This window comes from Brachyhypopomus gauderio, chromosome 19 (genome assembly GCF_052324685.1).
Source record: "Brachyhypopomus gauderio isolate BG-103 chromosome 19, BGAUD_0.2, whole genome shotgun sequence".
Lineage (NCBI taxonomy): Eukaryota > Metazoa > Chordata > Actinopteri > Gymnotiformes > Hypopomidae > Brachyhypopomus > Brachyhypopomus gauderio.
In genome coordinates this window covers 8,731,031-8,754,946 of record NC_135229.1, presented here as the reverse complement: position 1 = coordinate 8,754,946, position 23,916 = coordinate 8,731,031, and the positions used below count along the sequence as shown (strand labels likewise).

The 23,916-nt window shown below is 42.1% G+C and overlaps 1 protein-coding gene across 1 annotated transcript in view; it reads left to right on the top strand.

The window, feature by feature from the left end:
* Positions 1-751: 751 nt before the first annotated feature.
* The window catches only part of slco5a1b (solute carrier organic anion transporter family member 5A1b), a 38,866-nt gene continuing 15,701 nt past the window's right edge, over positions 752-23,916 (top strand). Inside the window, exons 1-15 of the mRNA XM_076981538.1 lie at positions 752-1,064; positions 4,540-4,590; positions 7,884-7,997; positions 9,418-9,508; positions 12,567-12,687; positions 12,839-13,166; positions 14,265-14,570; positions 14,696-14,739; positions 14,844-15,166; positions 18,516-18,602; positions 18,921-19,000; positions 19,128-19,192; positions 19,573-19,785; positions 19,975-20,172; positions 20,594-20,741. Of these exons, the coding sequence (XP_076837653.1) occupies positions 989-1,064; positions 4,540-4,590; positions 7,884-7,997; positions 9,418-9,508; positions 12,567-12,687; positions 12,839-13,166; positions 14,265-14,570; positions 14,696-14,739; positions 14,844-15,166; positions 18,516-18,602; positions 18,921-19,000; positions 19,128-19,192; positions 19,573-19,785; positions 19,975-20,172; positions 20,594-20,741 (2,245 nt within the window). The 5' untranslated portion in view covers positions 752-988. The remainder of the gene's footprint in view (positions 1,065-4,539; positions 4,591-7,883; positions 7,998-9,417; positions 9,509-12,566; positions 12,688-12,838; positions 13,167-14,264; positions 14,571-14,695; positions 14,740-14,843; positions 15,167-18,515; positions 18,603-18,920; positions 19,001-19,127; positions 19,193-19,572; positions 19,786-19,974; positions 20,173-20,593; positions 20,742-23,916) is intronic.

The window sequence follows — 23,916 nt, the reverse complement described above, 5'->3', positions numbered from 1 at the left end:
ATTTGCTGAACATAAAAAATACACCATATGTCATTGCCCTGTCAGAGACCAGATTTCAGGCATGGCCATTATCCAGAGTGGTCAATGATATAGTAGTTCTAGCATGCTTTCTGGCCATAGAAGGGTACTCAGGAGAGTTCTAGAGATTTTGCTGATTGTAGTGGAAAAAACTCTGGGGTCACTCTGGATGCTTCCATGAATATTATAATAACAGCATAATAATGAGCATGATTAGACAGAATGCTAATATCCAGTAATTATGTTGAATGTTGAAAACAGTAAATAGAATCAAACTTTTCACTAAACTAAAGCTTCAAAATGAATCAGAAATAATGGCTTTTATCTCTCTAGAATTTCTCTAATGGTCCTGTTGTGGTCTTGTAATGATTATTGCCTTAGTACCGCTCTTAAATAACACATTCAGTTTACTATACCGCTTCTGTATGTAGGCTAGTGTAACTTCAATAAATAATAACATACTAATTTCTAACGTAATTTCTAACATCTAATAACATAATAATTTCTGATCTTGATCTTTAAAGTTTTCTAATATAAAACGAAAAGGGCCTCTCATCATCTGGTCCCTGAGGCAGACTTGTGGAGGCCAGTCGTCATGTACCGGATCCGTTTTGATTCATTTGGTTGGCTCCTCCATGTTACTGTCACACTGTTGTCTGAGAGAGAGAGAGAGAGAGAGAGAGAGAGAGAGAGAGAGAGAGAGAGAGAGAGAGAGAGAGAGACTGACGTCAAAAGGAGGCAGGCGGGCCACACTTCGGGTGCGAGGTGTTCATTAGAGCAGCGCTCGGACTGCAGGGACAGCTGACAGGTTCCTTCACCTCCCCTCCTCCTCTCCTCCTGCCGCTTTCTCTTCCTCCGTCAACTGTCTTTGCATCATCTCTTACTTCACAACACCATCAATATCCCGACAAACTGAAAAATCACTGAGATGGATTATTAACGCGTGTCATGGATCTATGAGAGCAGGAATATGGATTCCCGGTATCTGCTCTTGTCTCTCCTTACGCTTCAGATCGGTTTCACCGTTACAGCGGAGCGGAAATTCGGTAGGTTTGTTTTGCCACTCTGCTGTGTATATGGACTGAGGTAGAGACCAGGAGCAACGGAGCCTGTCGGACTCGTGTCAATATTAACTCATATCCAGGATTTGCCGAACGCCAATAACCTAGTTTCCTTATCTTCCTTTCAAGCAGACTGTGTGTATGTTATTCATACATCCTTACGCGCTTTCCTTTGCTATCTAACCAAGATTTGCTTATTTATAACCAACATGGGCAGCACTGTAGGGGCAGGGCGTCCTAACAGGCTTTACGGGACATGACTGGAAGCGCTTCATGGACAGATGGGTTATTCTGGTAGCCCAAACGTCTCTAAATCATACACAGACAGACATATAGCGGAATTGTATCTCAGGCTACTGTAGTGCACCTCCCCCAAACACAGCCATTCGCATGTATAATCAGCAGATTTTAATGTAAAATAACTGTATTACTATCAGAACGGTATAATTGATATTACCGTGTAGCGCATTATTCGCTTCTTCGACGTTACATAACGGGTAGACGGGCGCGAGCGGCAGTCAAACCACGACTACAGGCCTGCAGCAGGGCGCGCGGCGTTATCAATGCATCGTTTAGTGACATCGCATTTTAAACTGTACATTGTGTCCAGCAGTGCTAGGAGTAGGATCAGTAACTCCCGAGAAATGGGTCATGCTTGTAGCATTTGTAATATCTTTTATATGTTTCTACATGAGTACATAGCTGTCGTGTAGATTTACTTATTCTAAACCAAGGGGTGTGGGGTAATTGTCCTAATACATGGAAAGCCCACTTTGTGTGATTCAATGATTCAGGAGTGTCGTGTGTTTGTGTGTGTGTGTGTTGTTCAAGAGAGAGAACAAGAGAGAGACTGGGAGAGACAAGAAACAGGAGAGAGAGAGAGAGAGAGATTCATTAACCCAGCTCTTGTAAAGGTTACCTTGTCAATCAGGGGGCAGGTGTAACCATAGCAACAGGTCCTAGCATCTTTAATTCATGGTGATGGCTCATGACAGTATGCAGGACTCAGTCTGGTTTGACCTTCATATTGTTCTGATTATCAGCCCATCGATTAAAAACTATCAAAGTCTTCATCAATAATTTGGCAGCAATGGACTACATTCAAAAATTACTGATTAATTACATTCAACTATTTTTACAAGTGCTATTATTACCAGTGTTTAATGGACACTTATACAGTGAACTAAAAGCTGTGTCTGTTTCCATGTGCACCTTTAGCTCACTGGTCTATTGCTGGGGCAATTGTATTGCTGTTCCTGTAGTTTCCGATTTCTAGAGATATACTATTAAGCGTTTTTAGCATTTTTATATTGCTTTACGTTGATTGTTTTGCTATTGCAATCTGATTTTGTTTCAGTAGACTGTTTTCTGTCTCATTAACTGTACCCATCTCTCAGCATCAGTTTGTATTTCTTGTGCATTGTACAAAACGATTCTCTATTCTGAAAGCCTTCACTGATCCTTGAATAATAAATCTGCAGCACAATAATAAGCATCATCATTTTTAGTAAGACATCAAGATTTGAAGTGAAATGGAAACCATTTTTAAAACAATTTCAGCTGTTCAATATTCTCCAGAAGACATGTGGTTATTTATATCTATTAAATCTTAATAAAGAATAGCTAATGCTATGCTCCGTGCTCTTTGAATGTTGTGGGTAGTGATTAGGGATATAAAGGTTTGTGAGTTTGGTGTATGGAGAATTCAGAGTAGCCTGTGTGCAAAGATTCACAAACGTAATGCTGAATCAAATTTTACAATCACAAGTTCTACCCGAAATCATAAACCATTAGCAAGTTAGTAAAATTTAGCCCAAAGCTCATTGATTTCTGAGTCAGAGTCAATCACACTAGGACGAATGACACTCAGTTGCTAGAAGACGTGCCTGCTTTCAAATCAGCCTGTGGGAAAGTGTTTGGTTTCCCAATGAGCAACTACAGCCAGTGGTGGACAAGGAGAGTTTGTTGGCATTTTAGGGTATTTGTGTAGAAATACATGAACATGTTAATGCATATTCAGCAGAATCAACCACTTATCCTGTCATTTAAATTTTGCCCTTTTCCAGAAAAGCTTATAATTTCAGTTATGTTACAGATGTAGGCAAATGTAGTGTTAGGAGTCTTCATGGAGGACTACTCACCAGTAAGTGGAACAAACTGTAACTTGCACTACTGTCTGTTCAGAAGAAGTGAACAGAACCTTATAGCCTTATAGCTTGTTGCATGCGGTACATTCTGCACTGTACTCATGTGTTTATGCTTTTCCCTTCCCACATTTCTGTTTTCTATGATAATGACTTGAGAAATGTATTTCTATGATGATGATGAATGCTATGATGAAGCATGGATGTAAAGAAAAGAATGTTGACAGCATAGCAGGATGGAGTAACATCCTGGAGAAAAAATTGAGTTGTTAGATTCAAATTAGAATATGCCGTGGGAAGGTGTAGTGGCTCATCTAAAATGTGTGTGTGTGTGTGTGCGTGCGAGATGTAGATTTGAGAGTAGTGAATGCAACATAATTCCAATTGAAAGCAATGACTCAGTTTGCCAGGCCTCAAATAAGCCAGGAAATAAGCACAAATACCGTACTCCTCACCTCCCACTTTTGAGACATGATTAAATAAGCACGGATATGTCACTTTCACATCCCACTCCTCAGACATGACTAAACGAGAACAGATACTTCTCTATCCGTTTTCACTCCAAATGTGCAACTGAACATTCCATGGGCAGCTAAACATTCCATCTGTCTAAACCTTTGACTGAGTGAATTCTTTAGATAGGCTGACCTTTGAATTCATTTGGTTGTCTATTTCAAACTAAACGTGCGGTGCTTATGCATTTTTCTTGTTTTAATTTTTCATGTGTGCTTCTAAATTAACATTTCATAGACATCCATGGGGCATAGAACAAGACGAAGGAATTTCACTGCACTGCTAATTCAACCATGTAATATTATTTCCATCTTATGGTAACAGTTGATAAAAAAAAAATACATACCATTTTATACGTTACAGATAACCTTAATGCTAGAAGGCCAGCATTCTTGTCATCAAGCAAATACTGTAGATAAAATACATTTAAATACATTTAAATGCTCATTCATAATTTACATTAAAGCTATTTTTATATTTAGGGTTGTCAGCGACATTGATTAACCTAAAAAACGGTCTGGAGACAATTGCTTCTAACAAACAACTCATTATTTAGAGTTTTATAAATAACTGTATAATTACAACTGTATATAGTGCAAAGAATTGGTTTTATGAGAATGATTGCTAAAATACCTTATTTATATTACTTATAACTTATTATAAGTAATGTTTTTGGACAAAATTTTAAGTTATCCATTTGCTTGTGGAAATAGTGGCATGTGTGCTGAGATTACACATAAACAGTATGACTGTTACTTTAGTTACTGATTTTCTCTGTCTGCTGTCTGTCTTCTCTTCCCCAGGCTGCCTGTTTGAAGAGAGCCTGTGTAAGAAGTATGAGTTTTGTGTCAATGGTAAGATGTGTACACAAACAATTAAAAAATAGAGCCACTGACCTATATGTAAGCTTAAGTTACTAGAATCAGAGGCACAGTGATGTAGCACAGACTATGCAATCCACATCTTTACAGAGATCCAGAATAATGGAACCTTCCGGTGTGTGTGTGTGTGTGTGTGTGTGTGTGTGTGTGTGTGTGTGTGTGTGTGTGTGTGTGTGTGTGTGTGTGTGTGTGTGTGCTTGTGAGGTGGCATGTCAGGTCACTTGCTTTTATGGGTTGTTGACTGGGTGTGGCAAAACAAACATCATATGGCTTCAGTTTGCTTTACCCGAACACTTCTGAAATGAACTTCACACATTTTGATCCAAGTTTCATTTTGGTCTGTGAGGTTTGAGTTCACATTAATATAGCCACAAGCACCAAGAGCAACCACATTTTTATTTATTACGTTCAATTACTTGGACATAAGACAATAATAAAAAACAGATGGAAAAATTGGAATGACTGGAGACAGCTGTGGGTAATAATAAGAGAACAAGAACCAGACAGGAAGCTTTTACTTAAAATATGCTATAGATTTGTATCGTAACTTATTATGGTGAAATTGCATACATATATTCCCACTTATAATAAAAATGGTTATCATTGAAAGAATAGAGCTCATTTGATAACTGCATTGTTAACCTGTATGTTGACATAACCCACTTGCATTTGTGTGTATGTTTTCAGTCAGCTTTTTGGTAAAAGCTGTTTAAAATATGCTGTTTTATATTGGGCTGCAGTTTATGCAGTGTTTGTAATGTTTCCTTCTTTATTCTGAACAAAAATACATTTCATTTAATGAAGGCCTACAGCAGAAATTGTGCTACATTACAAAAATGTACACACTCTCTTTCACACACACATTGCTGTACTGATGTGTATAGTGAAACCTGAATCACACCTATTTATTTAAGTCATAGCAATGGGATCACTGAATGAATAAAAGGTACATGATAACAACATTGGTAATAATTAGTGTACTGGCATATATTTGTGACCCACTTATAGATGAGGTGTGTGTAAGAGAGAGACAGAGAGACAGACAGACAGAGAGAGAGAGAGAGAGAGAGAGAAATACATCAGACTGCATTGTGATGGCCCACTAAGGCTCACACGTGTAACGGCATATGGGTTGGGTGTGTGGGTTGGTAGTGTTGGAGTTTATGGGGTTTTAAATGTTTAAATGTAGCTCAATGAGCTTATAGGTATAAAGACACAACATAGACACCAGTGAAATGAAACCATACACTTGTAACATATAGGTAGCTCTTTTGTAGCTCTCTGTATAATATGTAACACCGTTCATACCTTGTGCCAATGGTTTAGCAATTTTAAAAACATGCACTTTTCTATGCTAGGAGGGCACACCAGCAAGAAGAGTCAGACCATAGGTAGGGGCAGTGGTAGCAGTATAGTGAAACCTGAATCACACCTATTTATTTAAGTCATAGCAATGGGATCACTGAATGAATAAAAGGTACATGATAACAACATTGGTAATAATTAGTGTACTGGCATATATTTGTGACCCACTTATAGATGAGGTGTGTGTAAGAGAGAGACAGAGAGACAGACAGACAGAGAGAGAGAGAGAGAGAGAGAGAAATACATCAGACTGCATTGTGTGTATTGGTGCACTATTAAAAAAAATATCTTGCACTGCTTTAAAAGCTCTTGTTTGTTTGTTTTTGCACTTTTTCAGCTTTGCAAAGCAGAACCTCTCATTTTCCTTCTAATGTAATGTTTGATAGACGTTGTAAACATCTACAGATACACATGCACAACCTGCACCCCCTCTAGCATTCTATTTTTAGCCCAGCTGAAGTTGCTCTGTTGACAAGCCTGCATATCGATCACTGAGGAGCACAAACCCATATTCTACAATACTCAGGAATATGATGGAACATTCAAGAACATGGAAGAATATTGAAGAACAATTACAAATTACAACATTTTGTTGCATCCTTTTGTAACTATATTAATGTGCAAATTTACTTATGATTTATATAACAGAAATAAACTTTTTTAAAAGACATATGTAGGAGACATTAATTGCTTAGATATTAGATAATGGATATTACTTTGCAGTTTATTCCTAACAAAAAATTAGAGTTTTAAAATGCATCCTGAAAATGTTTAGAATAGGGACTAAGGACACAAAGTAATTCTGAAATGCATCTCATGGATCACTGATCTTTTCTTGAGTCTCTATACTGTGCTAAGCATACAGTGCCTTGTGTGGTTTTCATATCAATTGAAAAGTTTCAGATTTTATTGTGTTATAACCTGAAATTGACTTCATTTGTTAATGATCATGAATTCTCACAAATAATGTGATTATGAATAATCATTATTGATCACGAACCTATACAAATTAGCTCATAATAATGAAACATGAAGAAAATCAATATAGCTTACAAAATTATTCAGGCATTAATGCATCTTTCACAAGGCACTATTAAATCCATTATTATGAAATAGAAAGACACAATGAATAAGGCAAAGACACAACTCTGCCTGTACACGTCTGTGTATTGGTGACCAAGAGGTAAAAGTTTGCTCACAAGCAGCTGAAGTCTCCTGCAGCTGTGCACAGTTTTCCAGATACTCCATCATGGTGGGCCTTATGGAAGATGAGCATGATGAGACCTTCACTTCAAAACATTTAAATGTAAATACTCAGCAAGCTCGAAAAGGTTCTCTAGTGTGTTGGCCTTGTAGCAAAGTGCTATGTATGGCACAAACCAAACACTACTCATCAACTTCTAAACACCATCTCCGGAGAAGCATGGTGGAGGCAGTGTTGAAGACAAGATAGGTTGGAGTCAAAATAGGGAAATACTTGTGCAAGTGACCTGAGACTAGGATCGACCTTCCGACCTTCCAACAAAAGAACAACTAGAAGCGTATGGAGGAGCATAATACATCTTATGCAGTGAGCAGATGTCTAATTAACCTGTTGTGCATCCAACAAAAATCTTTCTCACATTCAACTTGTTGAGAAATATGTAAATTCTGTATCAGTCACATGGTTAACAACCCATATATGTTCATTGTATGCCAAGGTGTAAACCACTGGCACCAAAAAAAGATATTTTGTTCCTAATGTAGAACATCAGAGCTCTCCCGTTAAACAAAGATTTGGCAGGCGCTATACACATTTCAACCAAATTTCTGTAGTCATCTACAGAAGTCTACAGTAAGTCTATGTCTCAGCTAGGTTCCAGTGTTTGCATGTATTAACAGTTGGTGTCATTATTTTACAGATGGCATGTTTGGGCATTGCCAGGTGATGATGGGAGCGGATATGTACATGTATGACATCACCCCGGCGACACTACAGAGGTTCCGCTCACTGCTCCAGAAACTCTCGGTCAGAGGTATACATATCCCTGCCACCATGGCAACCACACACGCATTACTACCGTCGCAGTGGTTACTGCGGTGACTCACACCTAAATGCATCATTCCCGGGGCAAATGATTCACTGCAAGATAATGCGCACAAAGTGTGTGTGTGTGTGTTTGTGTGTGTGTGTGTGTGTGTGTGTGTGTGTAAGAGAGAGAGAAAGAACCTTTAACATATTGATCCATAAATGGGTGAATCTCCCAAAGCACTTGCTTGATGTTACTGACTTTGACTGCTGCTGCATCAGAGAGCATCAAGTCTACTGATGTGCAAACAATGCAAACAATTAGTCTGACTAATTCTAGATGAATTAGACAGACTAGTACTAGAATTATCATTAATATCAATAACTTACATTCATCTCCATCTAGACCATTTAAATTAAGATTCTAATTTATTTGTATAAACACTTTTTTGTTGTCATAAAGTAACATCACAGAAGTCAACGTTATAGAGAATCTGAATACAGTCTTGTAATGTTGTAATGAGCTCGCAAAAGGTAGAAATGCTACCTAAGAGTTTTCTCCAATGCTCAGAACTGGAAACTCATCCTCCTTTGCTCGACAAACCAATAACACAAAATAAAGTTGTTTTTGTGTAATCTGACTAGTGAGTTAAGAAATGACTCATTAAATGTACAGCTATTGATAAAGGTGTCCAATCCCATGTCAACCCATGCCCATCCACTTTCATCTTGCACTTTCACATCTAGGGGTAAGGTGTCCAGTTTGTTTTGGGATAGGGCAAAGTGTGAGACCTACATGGCCCTCCAAGCAGTGTTATGAGAAATTACCTCATTTGAAGTTTTGCATTTGAAGGCAATATTGAACTAAAGCTCTGCAGCAGGGTCACAGAGAGAGCACAGAGGGAAGTGGTGATGGGTTCTTGACTAAAGTCTCCAAGACACTCAGCCACAGTTTGTAATCTCATCAGGAAGACATTTGGCATATGTAGATGAGCCTGGCAGGCATAGCTGGAAGACCAATGGCAAAGTTCAGGGGTAGACAAGCAGGAATTCTCATTCAAGGCCAGACTCACATCACCATTTTACAGATCAGCAGACCTGGCTATAATAGTTTAGCTAAAAATGGCGAAGGTTTCTTGAGACAACAATGCCCTTCTGCCACAGTGTCAACCAACCTTTGTGAATGTGTGAGAGCTTATCTTAATTCTCTATATCCATGAAAAAAACTAACGTACAAATGCTTAACCTGGACAATTGTTTTCAATGTAAACTTAAAAACTGACACCATGTCTGAGTACCAAACACTGAGAGGAAGTTTATTCCAAGATGTTTGCCATTATATGGATTCGATTCATTTTTACTGATGTAGAATTTCTCACAACAGATATTGTTGAGATCAGAATTACATATCATAGATGTTCCTCCAGGCTTGTCATGGGAAGATGATGTTACTCAGCAGGTCCTGGCTAATGAATTCTCTAAACTACGTAAGATCTCTCTACCACCACCTGACTCAAGGTAATTCACACAAACACACACATGCACACCAGTTCATGAAATTCATATTGGAAAACTTGGAGAAATGTTTTTCATGACACAGATTCAAAAGGAAAAAAAATTGTCCTCTGATTTTAATCAATAGTTCAACATCACGTCAAAATGTAGATTTACTGGTGTCACGTTGAGGACCCCGGCCCCTCCCTTTTGGGCGTGTGTCAACGTTGTTTACGTGCTTTGTCTGCGTCAGTGTATATACGTGGTTAGGGTTTTGTTGTGTGATTAATAAGTCTCACCTGTGAATCGTCTCGTGATCACGTGGGGCTAATGTGGTTTGTCTATTTAATGTGCGCTCGCGCAGTGTCCTGTGCTCGTCGTTGTCTAAAGTCTACACGTCTCTGTAGTACACGTTATATGTTTCTCGTGTGCTATTGCGCAATCTCCGTGTTAACAATAAAAGTGACGTCTACAGCAAGGATCCGGTGTCTCGTCCTTTGCTCACGCCGTATCGTCACAGAACGACGAGCCTTCCGAGACACAAAAAGGGATGCCAGGCTACAAGCCGAAGCTAAAGAAGGGGAAGAAACCCTGCAAGCGGCATCACCGCTCTTCTTCCTCTCCCTCACGCCACAAAGCCCCGCCGACTCTGGCACAGCTGATGCAGGACCCAGAGTGTGCCTACCTGCTGTGCGCGGCTCGGGAGACCTCCATACCCGAGCTGAGAGAGGAATACCGCAAGACAGCTGCTCGGGTATGGGAGGAGCGACACCCCTCTCTTTCTCGGGAGCTATCGCCCCTGCGGGTGGGCGTCCTCGAGCTGGAGGAAGACCCCCCCCGGTCGAGAGGAGGGCTCCTCTCCGCTTCAGGAGGCGATGCCCACGCAGGAACAGCTGGAGAGGGACCCTGTGTGGGCTTCCCAGCTGTCTGCGGCGCGTGAGTGCAAGGACCCGGAGAGGGCGGAGATGTTCCGCGAGGGCGCGGTGAGGATTTGGAGACATCTCCACTCGTCTCCTTCCCGCGCCCTCTCGCCTCCGAGGGTGGTCGCCTGCACAATCGGCGCTATCGCGTCAACTCCGGAGGAGGAGTTCGGAGAGGAGGACTCTGAGGAGGAGGAGCAGGAAGACGAGGTAGAGGACTACTCCCCGTCTATAGGCGACGCCTCCACCGTCGACTACGGTGGAGAAGGGGAGGAGGACTACCCTCCATCTATAGGCGACGCCTCCACCATAGACTACGGTGGAGAAGGGGAGGAGGACTACCCTCCATCTATAGGCGACGCCTTCACCGTCGACTACGGGGAGGAGGAGTCGGAGTCGGAGGAAGATGATTACCTCCCTCCGCCCGTAGGTCCCTCTACCGCCGTAGGGAAAGGCGGGGAGGATCACCCCGAGGAAGACGACACCGAGGAGGAGGAGGAGAGCCCTCCCCCCTCGGAACCGTCGGCCGAGAGGGTTAAAGGGAGGTGGACCCCGTCCTCTACTCGCTCTAGTGGAGAGAACATGGACTGCTCCCGGGGTGGCAGCCTGGAGCAGCCCATGAGCTGGAGTCAGCACAGTGAGGCGACGGACATGGAAGTGCAAGCGCCCACTGTCAACTCCAGAGGACAGTCGTGGAGTGAGGTGGACGTGCCATACAGCCAGCTGAGGGGAGAGTACGCCAGCCGCGCTGCACCGGGCGCGTCCGCTGGCCGCGCTGTACCGGGCGCGTCCGCCAGCCGCGCTGCGCTCGGTGGTGGGTATGCAGCAGGGGCAGGAGGAGCACCGCCCACCGCAGCGCCAGCAGCACCAGTAGCTCCCGGTCTATCTCCCCTACTCACCCTTCTCCTGGCGCGCAGCCTGGCGCCTATGTCGTGTGTGTGTTCCCGTGTTTGTCAGTCTTCCCCTTTGTGTACCAAACCCGTTTTTCCCTCTTGTGCCACTGTGTGTGAACGTGCCTGTGTGTGTGTTTGTGAATGTTCCGTTTAATGTGTCTTCCGTCTTTTCCCCCGTCTTCCCAGGGAGGGTGTTCTAGGCGGTCCGTGGCGGACGCTTCACCAAGGGCGGTCACCTCCCAGACGCAGGACTGAGCGCGTCGGATCCGCCCATCGTCGTGGGTTCGGGGCACTCGGTCCTGTTGGCAGCCCGGGACGGGTAGTGCCCTTGGAGGGGGCGTCTGTCACGTTGAGGACCCCGGCCCCTCCCTTTTGGGCGTGTGTCAACGTTGTTTACGTGCTTTGTCTGCGTCAGTGTATATACATGGTTAGGGTTTTGTTGTGTGATTAATAAGTCTCACCTGTGAATCGTCTCGTGATCACGTGGGGCTAATGTGGTTTGTCTATTTAATGTGCGCTCGCGCAGTGTCCTGTGCTCGTCGTTGTCTAAAGTCTACACGTCTCTGTAGTACACGTTATATGTTTCTCGTGCGCTATTGTGCAATCTCCGTGTTAACAATAAAAGTGACGTCTACAGCAAGGATCCGGTGTCTCGTCCTTCGCTCACCCCGTATCGTCACAACTGGGGCTTTCAATAATTTAGATCATACTATGAGTAGTGTTGCCACCTGTCCCGGTTTTCCCGGGACTGTCCCGGTTTTTCTTCTTTTTAATATTCAGTCCCGGCAAAAAAAAAAAAACCAGGTTAGTTCAAACCACGATTCAGACTGTTTCTGCACACTTTAAATCTGTTTTTTTTCTCGCTGTGTCCATTTTAAACCCCTCCGGTAACATTTTACGTTCGCCACAAACGCAATCCCCCCCCCCCCCCCCCCCCCCCCCCCCCCCCGCTCAACTAATTGCCAGTGTCCTTGTTTTTTGTCAGACCTAGGTGGCAACCCTAACTATGAGCAATGTACTCATTTTATTAAAACATCCTGTTAGCACCAGGATTCAAATACCTGCACAAAGCATGCAGCACTTTTCTCTCACCTGCTGTTCAAGACAAATAATGATTTCCATGATCGAATGATTGACTCGGATGTATTCAGGCAAAAATGCTACATGTAGGAATGGATTAGGATCTGATTACGAACTGATCTATAAAAGACAGGACATGTTTATGATAGAACCGAGTTATGCTAGTAATCCTCTCTTCCTGTTGTGTAGGCCAGTGGTACAGTCAGTTACAGTGGGAAATGGAAGATTGAAAGATTTGGAGGTGGAGCTTACCAGGAGTTTGCAGAAGTACCTGCTCAACCTGGGTTTGTTGCCTAAACAAGGCAGTCAGGTAGTGTGTGTTGGGACGGGTGGAGTTGCTTGTCCATATGCTTTTTAAAAATTATATTCGAAAATATTGTGTTATGAGTGGTTTTAACTACACTAATAAAAGTTATTAATAACATGTATATTTACTTCTGGTGCATGTTGCTTGTTTATAGGTCAGCAACATGAAGTCTTCTCTGCCGCTGGAATATTATCGTTCTGGAAAAACACGTAATAAAGTTGACTCCGCCCCTCCAGAGTTCACTCCAGAGTCTACTTACCAGCAGGCTTCTTACCCCGACCTCACATATTACCAGAGTGACTCAGCGTCTGCCCCTGCGCAACAAAATGGCCCAGGTGTTCTTGTTACTGCTCTAAAGCAGTACCTGTCTCAGAACAATCCACTGAAACCTGACCAGGGGGCAAGACAAAAATTAAACACAGTATTCATGAAGGGTGGATCATCACAGTCTTCTGCCAGGGACCCCTTGACTCCTATAGATGGTATGATCCCTGTCTCCTTCCATTCTGTACATTACTGTTATAGTCATTCACTATATGTTCAAAAATATACTATTTCTTTTACAAGGTCTCATATAAGATAATTTTTTTTTTTTTGCATTAGCAGTGTTATTGACAAATGTAGTTTTGCCAGTTAGATAACTATCCCCTCAAAGTTCAATTTAAATACCAATAAGACTCTATTCAAATCTACACAATTAATGAGCATTTTAAGCTCTCATGACCTTTTGGGTAAAAAGTTAATTGTGTGTCTTTTCTCAGTGTTATCAATTGAAGCCAAAATCAGGAATTTCTGATGTCCAGTTGATTTAAAGATTTCCCCAATTATTTATAAGTACTTTTTTTATCTTTTTAATTACAATTTTTTTACTTTAAATAGAAAATATTAAATATGATGTTCTTGATTCAGCTATTTTGCTGTTCAAAATGAAAGTTGTAATTAAAAACTTTTTATTGTAAATAAAATATATTATGTATTCCCATACAGCAAGCACACCCAGTAGTATCATCATCACTTTAATTTCACCAACAAATCCTGCAAGGGAGTATTTGACTAAGCATCAAGACATTGAGGCTTTGCTTATTGTAGGCCATTGGTCTGGCAGTCTGCAGGGGGGCAGTCATGGCCTGGTGGTAGGGAACTGGTCTTGTGACCGGAGGGTCGTGGGTTCGATTCCCAGGCCTGAGGCCATGATTGAGGTGCCCTTGAGCAAGGCACTTAACCCCTACTGCTCCCCGGGCGCTGGGCTAGGGCTGCCCACCACTCTGGGCACGTGTGATCCACAGCCCCCTAGTAATCACTAGTGGGTGTGTGTGTTCTAACTGCACAGATGAGTAAAAAAATTAAAAAAAGATTTCACATTTACATTTAAACTAGGTAGGCTCGCTACATAGCTATAAATGTTAGGAAACTGGATTCCTGGCCACATGACAATGTCCATGGACCACTGGTTCTTTGGTCATTTGGATGGGAGGCCAATCAATGTATCTTGGTTGATGCTGGAGGGGTAGTTTTAATGATGCAGTTTAAACCTTCTTCTCCAGTTTAAACAAGGTGCTTCCTTATTCTGCCATCCTCAGAAACCTTCATTCGGAATGTTCTGCGAAATGTGGGAAAGCACAACGTGGATGTTGAGAGCCTGAGCACAGCAGATCTCAACCAGCTGGCTGCTCTCATCGCTGACGCTCTGCAGGTGGTGGAGCAGCAAGCAGAACAGGGATACACACCACGAGATGTGCAGGAAGAAAACCAGACTGGGGACCTCCAGACTGGGGACCTGCAAACTGGGGACGATACAGGGGACCAAAATGTTTCAGAGACATCAAGGCAGCAGAGTGAAGAAACTTCATCTCTTGATCAAAAGCTGACCAGCCCATCTTTGACAGGTAAATACACTCAGAGATCCACAAACCACTACCAAGTATTCACAAGCTAGTTCTTAAGAATAATCTGAATTCATCCGTTTCATCAAAATACATGTGCAAATATGAAATGTGCTGTCCTATTCCAGAGAGTGAGACCAGGGAAGAGGAAAGATCTGTTGAAGACCACTCGGTGAGCAGTCATGGGAGGGAGGGAAGATTAGTGAATCATTCTGTAATGCTTTGTGTTTTCAGTGTAGTATATATACAGTAAATATATATTCCTTGTCTTAACAGAAACAAGGATTGTTGACCAAGCTGTTAGAGTACCTGGATAAGGACTCGCGCTCAGAGAGGGGGCCTTTAGGGAAGGGGCGGGGCATATCCATAGAGACAGTTCGCAGCAGGACAACCCAGCGAGATGTAGGAATGCAGAAGAAAGCCATGGAGCAGGTGGAGGAGGTGGAGGGCTGGGTGCAGGCAGCTGCTCTCGCGCCTGCTCCTGTACTGGAGGACGACGCAGCGACACGCCGCAAACACACAAAAGTGACGGACCTGCAGCTCGACGTGCAGTCAAACACAAATAGTGACGTGTATGGGTACATCATTACAGATGTTGAGTGAGTATCTCTCTCTCTCTCTCTCTCTCTCTCTCTCTCTCTCTCACACACACAGACAGACACAGACACACACACACACACACCTCCAGACATACAGACACACACACCTGCGCACACACACACATACACACACACACACACACAAACACATACATACATACACACACACACACACACCTACAGACACACACACGCACACACACACACACACACATACAAACACACACACACACACACACACACACACAAAGGTGTGCTATGTTTTAAGTAGCCGGGGCTGCCTAAACACTTTATGCTCTTCAAATTGAGCTTTGCACAACAGATTTGTTGACAAGCTTTTCACTGTAAGGCTTATACTTATATACGGTACTATAAATATATTGTGACATTGGCAGCAAGAAGGGAGTAAGTCATAAGAAACTTCACTTTTTGTCAAAGCTCAATTTGAGGAAACCTGAAAACAAAAGCTTGAAAACAAAAAAGAGTGCAACAGTAACAGCTCAGCGCGTAGGTTAAATGTTGGAAGGCACTTGAGAGCAGCTACAGGTAAGGGCTCAGTGCAGACAGCTGGCAACATTCAGCATGAGAAACACGTACTAATAGGTGGGTGATTGGGACACAGGTGTGTGTGTGTGTGTGTCTGAGAGTGTGAGCATGCAAGTGGTACCTGGCACACTGAATTCAAAATGAAGTGGAACTTGAAACATTAACTAAATACATTAAAGAGTAAATGTAACTCCAGTAAAAATAGAAAAATAAACTAATCATCAAGTAAATATCTGAGTGATCACCCAGTACATTTTTCTCTTACTTTCTCGTAAAAGCAAAAACAATGAGGGTGTATGAACATTAACGTGTTTATTTCATAAAAAAAAAAAACAAAAAAAGCTGGCTGCAAAATAGTTTTTTAAATAATGGTAGGAGAAAACACCAAGCAGAGATGTACAGTGGGTTGCAAAAGTATTCATACCCCTTGAACTTTTCCATATTTTGTCACATTACAACCACAAACATAAATATATTTCACTGGAATTTAATGTGAAAGACCAACACAAAGTGGTATACAATTGTGAAGTGGAAGGAAAATTATACATGAATCAACATTTTTTTTTACAAATAAAAAACTGAAAAGTGCGATGTGCAAAATTATTCAGCCCCCCTGAGTCAATACTTTGTGGAGCCACCTTTTGCTGCAATTACAGCTGCAAGTCTTTTAGGGTATGTCTCCACCAGCTTTGCACATCTAGTGACTGAAATTCTTGCCCATTCCTCCTTGCAAAACAGCTCAAGCTCAGTCAGATTGGATGGAGAGCGTTTGTGAACAGCAGTTTTGAGATCTTGCCACAAATTCTCAATTGGGTTTAGGTCTGGACTTTGACTGGGCCATTCTAACACATGAATATTCTTTTTTTTAAACCACTCCATTGTAGCTCTGGCTTTATGTTTAGGGTCGTTGTCCTGCTGGAAGGTGAACCTCCGCCCCAGTCTCAAATCTTTTGCTGACTCCAACAGGTTTTCTTCCAAGATTGCCCTGTATTTGGCTCCATCCATCTTCCCATCAACTTTGACCAACTTCCCGGTCCCTGCTGAAGAGAAGCACCCCCAGAGCATGATGCTGCCACCACCATATTTGACAGTGGGGATGGTGTTTTCAGAGTGATGTGCAGTGTTATTTCTCCGCCACACATAGCGTTTTGCATTGTGGCCAAAAAGTTCAATTTTGGTCTCGTCTGACCAAAGCACCTTCTTCCACATGTTTGCTGTGTCCTCAACATGGCTTCTGGTAAACTGCAAACGGGACTTCTTATGGTTTTCTTTTAACAATGGCTTTCTCCTTGCCACTCTTCCATAAAGACCACATTTGTGTAGTGCACGACTAATTGTTGTCCTGTGGACAGTTTCCCCCACCTGAGCTGTGGCTCTCTGCATTTCATCCAGAGTCACCATGGGCCTCTTGGCTGCCTCTCTGATCAGTGATCTCCTTGTTCGGCCTGTAAGTTTAGGTGGACGGCCTTGTTTTGGCAGGTTTACTGTGGTGCCATACTCTTTCCATTTCCGGATGATGGATTGAACAGTGCTCCGTGAGATGTTCAAAGCTTGGGAAATCTTTTTATAACCTAAGCCTGCTTTAAATTTCACCAAAACCATATTCCTAACCTGTCTGGTGTGTTCTTTGGACTTCATGATGCTGTTTGCTCCCCAATATTCTCTTAACCAACATCTGAGGCCGTCACGGAGCAGCTGTATTTGTACTGAGATTAGATTACACACAGGCGGACCCTTTTGAGTCATTAGCAGTCATCAGGCAACTTCTGAATGCAATTGGTTGCACCAATGCACACCAGATGTGCAAAGCTGGTGGAGACATACCCTAAAAGACTTGCAGCTGTAATTGCAGCAAAAGGTGGCTCCACAAAGTATTGACTCAGGGGGGCTGAATAATTTTGCACATCGCACTTTTCAGTTTTTTATTTGTAAAAAAAAATGTTGATTCATGTATAATTTTCCTTCCACTTCACAATTGTATACCACTTTGTGTTGGTCTTTCACATTAAATTCCAGTGAAATATATTTATGTTTGTGGTTGTAATGTGACAAAATATGGAAAAGTTCAAGGGGTATGAATACTTTTGCAACCCACTGTATGTAACTTTTAACAGACACTTTGCCACAGTCGGTTACTTACTCAATAGAACATCTACAATACCTCATCTAAAGGTTTCTGAGATGCCATAATCCGTATTGTTTATCTCTATTTTATCAGGTATAGTCTCTAGTGATAATATTCATTTGCATAAAGGTGGTACATTCTTTATTTTATCTCTACTTTAGAATCTTTGTTTAACATGTAACAATTGTGAGGAAACAGGACAAAGAGCAGAGAGCCTCATTTCAACATGTAACCTGCATTAATGACGCTGCAGTTAACGAGATGAAGGTGCAGGACTAATGTCAGACAACCACTGACAAAGAATGTAGACAAATCACACACATCAATACACTGATGATGACAAGATATGAGCGTAATGCACAGTAATGAGATGAGACGAGATTACAGACCAACACACTCTTGGAAACACACACAGACGTAAGCGCAGATAAACAGACAAACATATGGACGAACACAATTGACCCTGAGGGAGGAGTCGTGACCCTATTTGCTGTTATTAATTTGCTGTTGTTCTTACTCTTTGTGGCTGTCAGCTACACTGTAAATTACAGTCCCATGTGTGAGTGCATCATTACAGATGTTACATTACAGAGAGGGAGTCTCCGATTCTCGTGCACACACTCACACACCGTAACACACAGCACGGTGACTCTCTCCGTCTGTCTCTGTCTCTCTCAGCTCCATCCCCACTGACCAGGCTGTGCACCTGATGGAGCTCCTGTCTCACAAAGCAAAGATCCAGATGACTGATTTCCTTGAGCTCTCGTGAGTCCTGTGTTTGTGTGCGTGATACCATTCATTTGTTTATGTGTTCTGAATGTCTCTCTATCGCCCTTTAGGCATTACACTGAGATACACTGTAAACCCACTGTACTGACATAGTATAGGCATACTATATGCTAATATATAATGCTAATTTATGATATTTAATATATAATTTAGTAAACTCTAGTGTACTATATCTAGTAATACCTTGACATAATATTCAGCAATCATGATGATCACAAAGGATTATTTTTTTATATGTATGTCTGCATGTGTGTGTGTGTGTGTGTGTGTGTGTGTGTGTGTTTGTTTGTTTAGTGTTATTGGTCCAGCTGTGACATTTCAGGTTCGCCCGAATGCTCAGAATGTTACGACAGCTGATGTGGCCAATGTAGCAGGTACAGGTTTTTATATACATACACACACGGGCATACACACAAACACACTTTTCCCCTCCCTCTCACACTGTGTGATCATTGTCACTCCCTTTCCTGTGTGTTTGCGTATGTATGTATATTTAATCAGTTCGTCAGAAGGATACGCTGGAGAAAGAAGCCAGAGTCACCATAGTGGAGGCGGGAGTCACTGATGTAAGAAAACTCCATTCACTTCTTTTTTTCTCTCCTTATATACCTCTGTCCCCATTCTGTATTTACCCTCCTGAACATAAGTCAGCCAGCTAAGCTCTTAGTCATGGCATGTTCACTACCACACAGGAGCTAGAGAGAGAGACACGGGAGCAAAAAAAAATCTTTTTATTGACCACAATGATTTAAAATGGCAAGGTATGTTCATAAATAATTAAACAAAAATGTTATGAAGACCTGAAAGGATTATATGTGATATCACTGCTCAGGGGACCTACTGAAATAAGTAGTCGGCCATTAATCACACACAGCTGCAATCAGTCTTGATCACCACTGGTGACCCCCACCATCTCTCTGTGTTCTCTCTCTCTCTCGTTCTGCAGAAGGATAAACTGAGTCAGATCCCCACCAAGTATAGCCGCTCGGAGTCTCTGAAGTTCTTGATCCTGACGGTGATCTCCATCGTGTGCATCATCGGCGTCTTGCTGGTCTCCATCATTATTTACTGCGTGCGTCACCGCTCACACCATAAACTGAAAGAGAAACTCACCAACCTTGGCACAGACCCTGCGACTGAAGCCACGGCTACTTACCAGGTACCAGGGCTTCTTTGTTGAAGGATGAGGTCAGTTTCACTAAACACTAGTGATCTTTAAATGTTTTGCAAGTAGCCATATTGGTAGCTGTGTTTTCCATATGCGTGTAAGAGAGTAAGAGGAAATGAAAATGTACTCACTATCCTTTTATTAATATGTTTTACATTTTTCCTCCCTTTCTCCATGTAGGAGTTGTGCAGACAGCGGATGGCTGTGAAGCCGTCGGTGGAGAGGTCGGAGCCTCGTCACTCGTCTCGCATAAACAGTGTTTCGTCTCAGCTAAGTGACGGACCAATGCCCAGTCCTTCAGCACGCGCAAGCATCTCCTCCTGGAGCGAGGAACCAGCCCACTCCAATATGGACATCTCCACTGGACATATGATACTGGTACATGCACATGAACACAAAAGCCATTGAGGACAATATACAAATACTTATGGGCTTGGCCAAAATGATGGGAATTTAAAAAGAAACACCAATACATCGTAGGGATTCGACGTGTTAGAGACGTATTGCCATATACAGCAAAAGCAGCATGACTTGCAGTGTAATGGAAATGAATGCTGAATAGTTGCTCAGTTAGCGGAATATAGCTGATGGGTAAACACGTGAGGAAATAAATGTACAGTATTTGGCAAACACCCTTGTGCAGAGTGACTTACAGAAGTGTCTTTTATACACAGAAGTGTTATTATACTATTGTACAGCAGATTCATCTCCAGTGAGTACTGTGATTAAATTGTGCAGAACGCCAGACGACTGGAATCAGGAGTGTGTTGAGTCTCTTTCTCTCTCCCCAACGTCATAGTCGTATATGGAGGACCACCTGAAGAACAAGAACCGTCTGGAGAAGGAGTGGGAGGCTCTGTGTGCTTATCACGCAGAACCAAACACATGCAGTGTGGGCCAGAGGGACTCCAACACCAAGAAGAACCGCTTCAGTTCCATCATCCCCTGTGAGTGACACACACACACACACACACACACACACACACACACACACACACACACACACACCTACACTCTCTAGTGCTCTCTGGGTGCCAATTCTTCCCTATGGCGGTGTGGTGTGACAGAGGAACATGGGGCCAGAAGTGAGGATGTCCAGTGCAATGTGGGATCAGTTTGTCGTTGATGGATGTACATGGTGAACAGGAATCCATCTCCCGTTATAAGGTTCAAAATCTTCCCAAGCCATGAAATAGCACATCCCTTGTGGTCCCGTCCTTCTTGAATCCAGTGGGGCACAGATCATATTTCCAAGCTCACCATCGTTGTTCAGTGGGGGAGGTAGCTGATCTGAAAGGTGGATGACCTGCTGTGGTCCAAGGACAACAGACCTTAATAGCAACGTGAATATAAGGGGAATTCATGCAAACTGGAGGAAAGGTAAAACAATATGTGACCTTTTTGATTTGTCTGACAACAGTGTACAGATCTGAGCACTTAGATTCTAGTTTACTCTGGATTTTGCTTGATTTTGGATATGCATGCCTTGTCTCTGGGATGATAGTGTGGCATGCCCTACCTGTGTGTATCTACATTCATGGATTGTTTAATGGTGGTCCGGCAGTGTAAGTGGGGTGCCGTTCAGATGTGTTTACTGGAACCAGGTCTACAGTAACAGCCCTGAACAGAGAGGTGGCTGAAATGGATGTGCTCAAAGGGAATGAAGAGTGGCGGAGAAAGTTCTGTCCATGTTCTGTCCAGGGTAGGTGGGTTTCAGAAAACTCCAGGCAGAATAACTATACGAACTTTCCAAGCTCCTTGTGCACTCTCTGTTTCTACATTAGCCTTTGGATTAAACCCAATATCAGACTCACTGTGATGCTTTTCCATGAAGGCCTATCAGCCTTGCGAAGTAAATTGCACTCCCTGATCTGACTCAATGTCTTTGGAGCTTAGTTACTCAATGTATTTGGCAGACTGAACTGAGTGAGGGGATAAGCCCTGTTCCTGGGTGGACTGGTGTTGCTGAACTGATCTTTGACACTCACGCGTCTGTGAGAAGATACATAGCTTGTGAAACACTCAACACCAATACAATAAACATGGGTGAAGGGGTTGAGTACAGGCCGTGAGGAGGGTCTCTGTAATAGCAGAATAAAAGTGCATGCTAACTATATCTGTGCAGTGCATTGTGCATTTTGGGCATAGGAAACAATGTCGGAAAGCTTAGAGTCTTCTCACTGTTCTTGGACGGGAGAGAGCCAAGGCGGCGGAGAGGTTAGTGTGTACCTGTGTGTTTGTGTGAGCATGGAGGGGAGCCCAGAAGCTGTGGCAGAAACCACCAGGAGTATATGGAACTCAGGAGAGAGAGAAAGAGAGAGGATAGATTTTTAGCTATGGTCACATGGTCACATACTAAAATGTGTAAAATAGGGGTATAGTGTGCAAAGTGTATAGGGGTATAGTGTGCAAGTGTGAGCAGCTCAGATAAAGGATAAAAGAACCAGACAAATGAACCAGAAGGCAACACAGACAAGGCTCCCTAGAACATTCTCTGTTACTCCCAAGCAGCACTACAATAACCCAGTTTACCAAAACATTCAGTGCTCATATCTCTCCAGATCACCTATACCTAAGATGACAGGAAATAAAAAAAAATGCAAACTAACCCTAAATCCCAAACATTGACAGGAAGGGTATTCCATAGCCATGGAGGCTTTACAAGAAAAGGCTGAGTCTAATAGAGCCTGGGCCTTTTGATTAAAGGCGGCAGATCAATAGACCAAGATGTTGTCAAGGTACTGTGTGGCAACACCATTCAGTCCTTTGTTGGTCATTAGAAGTGTTTTATAAAACATGTGTATTGTAAGATGTCAAATTTGTTCCCATAAACACTCTGCTGCTGGTGGTGTATTTTGAAGTAATTGGAGCTTAGTTAAGTACAAACAGTTAATAAGGCATTACAGTCCTGTCTCAATGGTCCAGTTTGAATGCACTAGCTTTTCCGCATGATGTAAGGATGTCCTATTTCTAATCTTTGTTCCTGAGGTAGATAAAGGATGTCCTGGAAATATTTTCATGAGCTTCAAATGAGAGAACAGGATCCATAAATACAGCAAAATCTTTAATTATTAACTATATTATAACTGGGAGACCACCATGTTATATTGCATAATCTCCAGGCTGCCTGGGGGCCTGAAAGGAGTTCTTCTGCAGTGAGATCAAGCAATACATGCAAAGAGATTGGAAACTAACAATACGTTCTATAACTAATTTAATCAGTGCTGTGTCAGTGAAGTGGGACCTTAAAGTAGCTGCTGAGATACTATGATTTCAGAAACAAGACTGACATGGGTCTAGGATAGCTGTTTTGGTCACTGGTTTGATTACAGTTTGTTTGCATTATTTAGGTACATTACATTATTTAGTCAGTGTTCAAGAAGGAGTTTATTATATTTAATAGAGGTTCAATTACTTAGTTTAGTATTTCTTTAAGGAAGTGTGTAGGCAATGAATCCAGTAAGCAAATAAATTTTGGGGGTAACTTAATGATATTAGTTCAGGATGTTTGATAGAAATGTCTTGTGTCTCTAGTGACATTGTTTTAGCCTCTGTAATTGCCTGATGCCACATTAACGCTCTCAATATTATCAAATGTTAATTTTCTCATTACTACTGAGTTGGAGTCTGAGTCATTATTTTTATGTCATGTTACAATCTGAGCTTTGGTGTCAGTCAATTATGAAGGTTCATAAAACTACAAATTTGATATGGTGATATCATACCAAATATGGTGATAACATAGTGTAGCGACATTATCGGAACTTGTGCATAGTTCAAATGAAATAAGGATGTGGTCTGAGATGGCATCACGATGGAATAGAGCAGCTATGGTTTGTATGTCTAACGCCATATTTCAGAATTAAACAAAAATAAAGTCAACGAGAATATGTGGATTCTGTTACACACTGATTGAACCCAACTGATTCTAGTGTAGAACAAAGTGCTGATCTCAAAGGGTCTTGAGGACTGACATCTCTGACAATAACTGCCCCTTTTACCAAAAGAACAGACCATTTTAGATTAGAGAGGACATCTACGAACTCATTAAGACCTTCTGAATAGGGTCCTGGTAAAAAAAACAGAACATAATTTATGTTCAAAGTAATTCCAAATATTTTA